General features: G+C 47.4%; 1 protein-coding gene across 1 annotated transcript in view; it reads left to right on the top strand.

Annotated features, from left to right (window-relative positions):
- The window catches only part of FLI1 (Fli-1 proto-oncogene, ETS transcription factor), a gene marked incomplete at its 5' end in the record, with an annotated part of 26,631 nt that extends 24,207 nt beyond the window's left edge, over window positions 1–2,424 (top strand). The window contains one exon of the mRNA XM_008945108.1: window positions 925–2,424. Within this exon, the coding sequence (XP_008943356.1) occupies window positions 925–1,454 (530 nt within the window). The remainder of the gene's footprint in view (window positions 1–924) is intronic.
- Between the last annotated feature and the right edge of the window lie 6,730 nt (window positions 2,425–9,154).

The raw sequence follows: 9,154 nt of genomic DNA, 5'->3' as shown, positions 1-9,154 counted from the left end.
ATTGTCAAGGGGGTTCTCCTTCCGGCTGATCTGCTGCTCCAGTCTGTACTGGGTGAGGAGCTGTTGTCCTCCAGCATTGGGGCAGGCTGTGAGAGCCACTGGCCTGGGCAGCTCTGCTCCCACAAGTGCCTTTGCAAAACTCCTTAGAGAGAAGTGAGAAAAGTGGCACAACGTCACCTTTGTCGGGACAAAATCACCATCCTGAATGTTCTTACCCCAAACCAGCAGTTTGGGGTACTACTAAGAGTAGTTTTATAGAGGATTTAAAGGCTGCTCTCTCAGATGTGCAGTACAAGTTAGTTTTTCACTGTCCACTGTGGACTAGCACATGACATCTCTGAGAGTCACTGCTTAATTACTGTCCCTAGCACTCTTGGGACCTTGAGGATTAAGACCCAGAGTAAATCTTGCTTCAACCAAACAAACCTGTCCACATCAAACACATCAAACGTCCTCTTAAGGCTCTTTACTATCTACCCCAGCACATAAAACTAGGAGTCACCTGCTCTGGGGAAGAAATAATCTTATGTAACTCAGATGACCAACTGCAGGTATCCAAAACAACGTCCCTGGTAAACAGTAAGCAGGTGAGAGTTGAAAGACACCGTGTTCAATATTCAGTGACAAATCCTGCAGAAGGGTTGAATGCTCAGGAAAAAGCCTGTTTATGACCAGCCCAGAGATTTGAAGGCCAAAGGAGATCATTATGAAATCTAATCTGACCTCAGACCCACGAACAGAACAAAGGGCTGACTAACTTGTTTGCTGGGAACAGTTTATCCATCCCTACGTAAGACTTTCTAAGGCTCGAAGGAGCAGTTCCCAGCAAAGATCGAGATAGTCCTTCTGTTTCCTGCCTTTGTCTTGGCTTCGAGGCAGGAAACACCATGTCATTTCCCCTCCTCTTTGGCTTGCTCCTGGCAGGGAGCGGGCAGATCCAACTGTGGCAGTTCCTCCTCGAGCTGCTGTCGGACAGTTCCAACGCCAGCTGCATCACGTGGGAAGGGACCAACGGGGAGTTCAAGATGACAGACCCCGACGAGGTGGCCCGGCGCTGGGGAGAACGTAAGAGCAAGCCCAACATGAATTATGACAAGCTGAGCCGAGCCCTCCGATACTACTACGACAAGAACATTATGACCAAAGTGCACGGCAAAAGGTATGCCTACAAATTTGACTTCCATGGCATTGCCCAGGCTCTTCAGCCTCACCCCGCCGAGTCGTCGATGTACAAGTACCCCTCAGATCTCTCCTACATGCCATCCTACCACCCCCACCAGCAGAAGGTGAACTTTGTACCCCCCCACCCTTCTTCCATGCCTGTCACATCATCCAGTTTCTTTGGAGCAGCCTCCCCTTATTGGACCTCCCCTGCAGGAAGCATCTATCCAAACCCCAACGTCCCTCGCCATCCCAACGCCCACGTATCACCACACTTGGGCAGCTATTACTAGATGCTTTCATCTTTGAGTGGCCTTTATCAGTCTGGTTGGACTTTTTCCTTTATTTCTGGGATTTTTTTTTAATGGGGTTTTGGGGGACCCTTGATGGATAATTGTGGCCTTTCTGGGGAAGAGTTAAAACTGGATATTGGTTATTTCTGGATCAAATACCTTTTACTTTTGTAACTTTGCCTCTCGTGTCTTGAACTGAGAGGTGGATGCTTCTTTGGGCCAGTACTCTGCATTTTCTTTGGGTTTTAACGCTTATGTCCTCTGTAGGAATTGCCTGTGAAGACTGTTCACCATTACCTGGGATGATTACTAGCTTTATGATGTGATAAATTGGCCAGGATTCAAAGGCTTTTGACAAGACATAGATCCAACTGTGGGTCGTAGGAAAAGATGACTACATGGGTTTATTTCTCGCTGTGGAGAGGGTAAGGCAATCTGACCATTAAGTGGAGGACGTTGGGCTGCAGGGGACCACAACTGGAACTTTAGCTTTAAGGCAGATGAGGATTTTCACCCAACTGGAAATGAAATATATATATATCTCCATATATATATATATATGTACATATATATTTTAAGAAGTAAAGGGCATTGAAAGAACTTTTCTAGAGTGTACAGCTTCCTTAGACTGTGTATTAACTGCAGAAACATCAGAAACCAGAACAAAAAGGAACCCAGTGTCAAGCACAGACATTCCTTGAAAGCAAAAGGGAAGGAAAAGAAGTGACAGCAGGTCCCTGAGCTCGAGCAGGGTCTCAGGGACCTCTAGATGCTCTCGATTCGCGAACGCTGTGCGTTTGTCAGACCGCCATCCGAAGGGTCAACAAAATCAGAAGGCAAATTACTGTATAAATTATGCAAAGTTATTTTTTCCCTATATCTCACGGTTTTAAAAAGTTTAAGTAAAACGAGTTGACCTCGGTCACAAATGCAGGTTTGTTTTTGTTTTTTTTTTTTTACTCTCAGCTCAGCTGTTTGGGGCGTGTGGTTTGTTTTTGTTTTAATGTAATTTGTACATCTTTTTAATCTGTACATTTGAGCTGTAACTTTGTACTTTTTTGCTAAAAAAAAAGGTAATCTAAAAAAAAAAACAAAAAAATGAGTAATGTGTCTGTTGGAGACAGCCTTGGTCCTGCAATTGGATCCATAATTGATCCCAAAGTAGCCAGAAATCCTCCAGATTTCCCTGGGTTTGTCTAGAGATCTAGAGTTTTTTTTCCTTGTATTAGCCTGTCAGAGTTGTTGGCAAATTAACTCCACTTAGCTGACTTGTTTGCATTGAAGCTGATTGAAAACATGCACCCACATTTTCAAGCAACTATTAAAACGTTTTGTGATTGTTTTACACCAAAATCTCAAACTTTGAGAAGACCTCAACTGCTTCATAGATAAAATTATCAATTACTTCCCGTAACCCCCCGTGAAAAACTTTCACCAGGGGTTTTCATTTACATTTTAAACACCCAAAAAAAAACCCTCTCAGCCACCTCTGATTTTGCACATGTTAATTTGATAATCCACAAATGGCAGTTTGGTGCCATAAACAGACGGGTAAACCACAAGTTTTAGAACAGATGTCTCGGGAGGTTGTGTGAGAGTTACATGTACAACCTATTAGCTGACTTGTATTAACTGGCAACCAATTCACAGGCTCACAAATATCTAGTCTAGACATAACCTCTGGGGCTCTGTGTGGCTGCAAAATTTGGGTCCACGTGCATCCGATTGCAGGATGGGAGCTCGAAACCAGAACATCAAGAGTCTGCTTGGAACTTTAAACAGAAGCACTGAAGCCATTCTTTAATAAAATGAAAAAAAGAAGATCAAGCTGATCAAGTTTAGGTCTTAGTGCTTTTGGGATGTTTATAAGTAACATTACTGCAATAATCGCAAAATTTAAGTATGAAGAAATTACCCATCCTAATGGGGCTTTTGCTACTATACATAAGCAATGTACTTTTTTTTTTGGATATTAAAATATATATAATTTTGCAAGCTATCTTGGTGGTTTTTTAAAAATTTATGAAGTGTTAACAATGAAATGTGTATGACGAGGATGATGTAAAAAGAAAAATGTGACAAAATAAATGGTGGTTTTCTTCCTTAAGGCATCCCATTGTCCCACTCTCTCCCTCCCCACTCTCCTACCTGCAGATAAAGAGCATGAGCATTGCCTCTAAATTAAATTTAGCTAAAAAGGGGAGGGAAAAAAAGAAAAGCAGCTCTACAGTGGTGGCAATCAGTCCTTACCACTACAAAGCAATATCCACCTCTTCTTGCAGAATATTTGTGTCTCCAGAGCTAGTGTTTTGATAAAAACTTAATATGCAAGTGTCTAAATCAGCAAGGCAGGCTCCATCTCTGGTCTGTGGAGAGAGGGGAGGTGGTAGAGCAGCCAGAGCTGGAGGAGGTGAAGTGGACAGTGGCAGCAGTGGGGTCCTAGCACCGTGCTGAGCGCCTGGACACCCCCCTGCCAGAGCCATTCCTGGGTGCTAAGGCACATCTCCATCTCCTCGCTCTTCAGGGTGCTCAGAAAGTCCTTGACAGAGAGTTTACGTGCCATGCTCCCAGCCTGCTCACGTTTCTCACCTATCCCCACAGCCCAGGGAAAGCCAGGCCTCCAAAGCATTCCTGAGGTGGAGCAAGAGGCTGCAAAAACAAGCCGTGCCAAGGAATCTTCTGGCTGTGTGTAAAGGTCAGGCAAAGGCACTTCCTGTATTTTTGCAGACACACGGTGGTCCTGAGAGATAGCTTGATCTTTCTGCAGATTCGATAAACCCTTAGAAACACAGGGCTGCACAAGCACACCATTTCCTTCCTCCACACAACCTTTTGTTGCTCAGTTGCTCGTACAATGGCTTTCATCAGCTTGATTAGCAAGGCTGGGCTCCAAAAAAGAGCCAGGGTAGCGTGTCCAACCACCACAGAGCTGTTCCCTTGGCGTTCAACCACAGCAGCTCCATTTATTTTGATGCTCATCTCTATTGTTTCTCATTTTAGCACTATCCAGATTCATTCTGCCTATGCCTTATCCATTGAATTATCAAGTCTTTTCTTCTACATACAGCCTGCCTGCCCTGTTGCCAGTAATAGGAAAAGCTGAAGACTGAGGCTGCACAAAAAAAAGAACCTGAAGGCAGAACCTGAAGGTTGTTAGAGAGCAAAGAATCTGAAAGAGAGCAAAGAACCTGAAGGCAGAACCTGAAGGTTATCAGAGCGCAGAGATGTCTTTGATAGTAAAACTTACCCAAAATTCAGTGAAAAAAAAGGCTTTGGAAAATAACCAGCAGTTTCAGAAGCATCTGTTTGTGGCTGGCCAACTTGTAACATCTTGAAGCCCAGACTGAGATCAGCAGCATCTGCAGATCAGGTTTTTTTGGTCACCTTTTGTGCTTCTCTTTAGGGTACTGGCTGGGATTAGTCTCTGCTGGTGTTTAGCTTTAGACAGAGTTTGCCATCCACTGTTTCTTCCATGAGAACCTGTAGTTCTCATGGACTAAAGGGAGCTTGGAGTGAAGAGATCTCACACCAGCGTGCCAGACAGCCTCAGACTGGTGGGGCACTCCCCAGACACCTTTTAGCATTTTCATAAGATCTTAATAGTTTATATTCCTCAGGGAAAGAACAAAGTAAGAACATACAGACCTCTATTGGTACCCCCTGAAATCAGCCTGGCTTGGCCACGTTGGAAGCTCTGGGGGTGATAACAGGGGAGATCCCCCCACCCAGCCCAAGTTCCTGGGACACACTGAGAGAAAATGACCAAGGAATTTGACAGCACTAATGCTACTTTTTGCTTTTCCCAGGAGGACAAGGCAGATGGAAATCCAGTAGTTCAGGCTGAAATCAGAAAGTTTACCAGATGGTTGGGATCACATGGTTGTGAGCTGTGAGTCAACAGGGATAACAGGAAATCTTCTCTCCATTGAAGTTCAGGGTTCAGACCTCACTGGGAAGCCCAGCTCCCACTGAAACCAGTGGTGATTTAGCTATTCCTTCCCAGTGATCTACTATTCACCCAGCATTTCTGTCCTGCTCCCCAAGTGCAAATGCTGAATGGGCTCTAGCTTAAATATGCCAAGATCAATTAGCTTCACGTTTCACCTTCTATAAATAGATATTGCAGCTTGTCTGTGAAGTAGAATCAGTGATGGTTTTATGATCTTAGAGCTCCTTTAGCTGGGATCTTTGGGGATTTTTTTTTTCTCTCTGAGATATGTTTGTCTATTTGATGACACTGCCTCTGTGTCTGCATATCAGACAAAGGGAGAGAAGGTCTTATTGCTTAATTACAGACAGCAGGTCTAGAACCTGCTTTTAATTGTATTTTGAAGGAAGCTTTTTGCCCTAGAATCGTTTTGATTGGAAGAGACCATTAAGATCATCAAGTCCAACTGTTCCCCAGCACTGCCAGGTCCCCACTGCCCCGTGTCCCTCACACCACATCTCCACAGCTTGGAAACCCCTCCAGGGATGGGGACTCCAACACTGCCCTGGGCAGCCTGGCACAGCCCTGGACAACCTTCAAGGGGAAGAAATTGTTCCTCAGCTCCAACCTCAACCTCCCCTGGCACAACTTGAGGCCATTGCCTCTTGTCCTATTGCTTGTTCCTTGGGAGAAGAGCCTGACCTCCACCTCACTCCACCCTCCTTTTGGGTAGTTGTAGAGGGTGATAAGGTATCCCCTCAGCCTCCTTTACCTGCCATATTAAAAAAGAATTAAGACACTCCTGACTAAGGTCATGCAAAACACATCATTTAGCTTGTGCATGATGATTTTTTCACCTAGAGGCAGAAATCCCTGCACATAAAGCTCAGATCCTTCCATCCTATCACAATAGAACTGGCAAAACTCAGCTCTCCAGGCTCCAAGATTAGCAAAGGGAGCCAGGCAGGAGCCTGCCCAGAAAGGCAGGTGGGTCTGAGGCCACCCCAGAGCCCACCTGTGTGAGCAGGTGTGTGAGCCATGGCCAGCCCCCTGCAGCTGAGCAGCCCCTCCACCCCTGTAAAGAGCTGCAGCAAAGCAGCACGAGGCTTTCTTGGGCAGGGGATCTTCTCTCTGAGGAGGGGGCCTGAAAAGGATGAAGATTTTTTTCTTATTGCTGAGAGAGGAGGAATGACCCAGGGGCTCTGGCAGTTTGCTGCACAGCTATTCCAACACAAGACCTCGCTTCTTCCTTTCCAGGAACTGTTGCAAACTGGTTATTTGCTTTGGCTTTTCCTTAACTTTCTGTCTCCTGGAGCTGTAAAGTCCAATGTTGGATCTTCTTCACCTTCCCTGCTGCTGCAAAGCCCTGGGTGTGAGCCAAAGGAGTCTCCTCTGCTGGGCTGCTGCTGGTGGCACTGGTCACTCCCCTGCCCTTGGTGAGTAGCTCCTGCACCTCCAAACCACCCTGGGGAGGTGGGATTTGCTCCCCTATCTTGCCTGTACCCCTTTCTGTGACCCACCCTGGGCTGAGGAAGCCCTGGGCTACCAGCCACCCTTGTTCTGTAGTCCTGTGGGATGTGATGAACTGTGGTGGTGCGTCAGGTCTCAGATGGCTGCAGTGGTGTGTGCTGGAGGTGCTGGGGGCACTGGGGAAGGGCAGATGTGGGGCTGGGTCTGTGAATTGGGCATGTGGAGGAGCCTGGCCAGGCCCTGGGCTGGGGGCTGCCCTCTCAGTGCTCTGGAGGGGTGCAGATGAAGGGGCTGGGGGTGGTGTTTGCAGAGCTCCTGGCACAGGAGCACAAAGGGACATCATTTGGACTCCTGGATGCTGTCAAGTGATAGAATGGTTTTATAAACACAGTGCTGGCAAATCCTTTGGGTCATTTTCTGCAGCGTGGCAGGAACGCTTCCAAATCACGGGGGGGCTTCAGCTGAGAGGACACTTTTGGGCACTGTTACAAGACTACCATGGAGCTAGAACTCCAGGCTTTCCTGAGGTGGCCTGTGGAGGGGTTTTTAAGCAGCTGGGGCAACTGAGGCTCAAAGGAGGGAGTGATGACTTGCTTGAAGTCACAGGACAGAGCTGCATAGGGACTGTAGTTCCTCCCAGAGCCACCCCACCTCCTGCAGACTCAAAGGTGCCACCGTGGATGTGACGTTTCCAGCCCCCAACCCTCCCCTTAGACATCACCGTAGTGAATTAAGTGAATTAAGAGCAGCTCTGATGCCAAAAAGACAAGTCTCTGCGTGAGCTAAACTTGATGTAATAAAAATCAGGAATGGTCCCAATAAAGCCCTGGTTTGCACTGGGGAGACTGGTGCAGCTGGGAGCGCCCGGGGCGAGGCTGGAGGAGCCGGGGCGGGCTGGGCTGTGGATCTGGAGGGGAGGGCTGCCATCCAGCGGCACCAGCACAGAAGACACGTCAGGGAGCCCTGTGTGCTCTCAGCATCTCCCCGGCCTCGCTGCTGGGTTGGAAGGGAGCGGGGAGGTGTCTGCAGAGCTCGCCTGGGATGCGCCCCTCCGGAGGATTCACCTCTGTCCTGTGCAGCAGTGGGTTTGTTTAAGTCCTGAGCTTCCCCAGGCAGATGCTTCCACCACAGGAATGTCAGTTTGGCCTCAGGAAACATATTGTGTATTCTAGCAACCATAGAATCCTTTAGGTTGGGAGAGACCTTTAAGATCATCAAGTCCAACCATTGAGCCATCACTGCTAAGTCCTCTGCTGAAACCATGGGGAGAGGCTTTAGCCTTCCTCACTCTTGTTCCAGTGACACCACCACAGGGTTCTGGGGGATTTAGGGCCAGCGTTGGTGTTGTCACAGGTCCCCCAAGCTGCAACAGGCACAGATTCACCAGAGGATTTAGGAATCCCCTCAGCTCCCCCATCCCTGCCAGGACAGGGGCTCTGCTCACGCTCCTGGTGTTGAGCTGTGGTTCCTCCCTGCTTGTGTGGGGCACAGGAGCTGGGCCAGCACCACGGCAGCTGGAGGCAGGGGTGAGCTGAAGAGGACAAAATAAAACAGGAGGAGGAGAAATAAAGGCTCTTCCCAGCTGGATTTGCATGGGTCTAACCACATCAATCTGCTGCCTGGGGAGAGGGAGGTGGCTGTGACACCTCAGCTGCTCCACAAGCTGGGGCTTTGCAGGCTAACAACTTGGTTATGGTGAGTAGTTGGGTTTGCAAGGGAGTGTGGACATGCAGAAGTTCCCCCAGAAGTTGCCCTGAGCTCATTAGCAGTGGTCCAACAATGCAAATCACTATGAGTACCTAAACACTTTGCCAGGGTTTGGTTTTTTTTTATTATTTAGGGCTCTTTCCACCAATTGCTACCCAAGAGTGTGTGGAGCCAGCTAACTAGCACGTGTCAGTTTGCTAAAAGCAGTTATTTTAATTCATGGCCCTTCCTCCAGCAGTCAGCAGGATGCCTTATTCATTCACCAGCAGGAGGGTAAATCTATTTCAAAATGATTGAAATATTATGCACAGCTTGAATGAATGTTTAAAATAAATACAGTGGGAGAAACATGTTGTTTGTGAAACGAGAAGATAAATTAAGTTCAGTGCAGACACGTTATTCCCCCAAGCCTGGCTGCTTGGCTGACACTTCCACAGCTGAATCCTTCTGGAAGTACATGGTCTGATGTCTTCTCCTGAGAAGACAGGGTGGGAGCAGAGAACCTTAAGTTTTGAGAAGAGAGCTGTGGAGATGTAAAAATGAAACCTGTGTCACGGGGCAAGAAACTTTGTTTTTCACTATCGGGTCTGTGGTT

This window comes from Merops nubicus, unplaced genomic scaffold (genome assembly GCF_000691845.1).
Source record: "Merops nubicus isolate BGI_N331 unplaced genomic scaffold, ASM69184v1 scaffold7138, whole genome shotgun sequence".
NCBI lineage: Eukaryota > Metazoa > Chordata > Aves > Coraciiformes > Meropidae > Merops > Merops nubicus.
The sequence above is the reverse complement of the archived record's forward strand: the minus strand, read 5'-3'. Positions and strand labels throughout refer to the sequence as shown.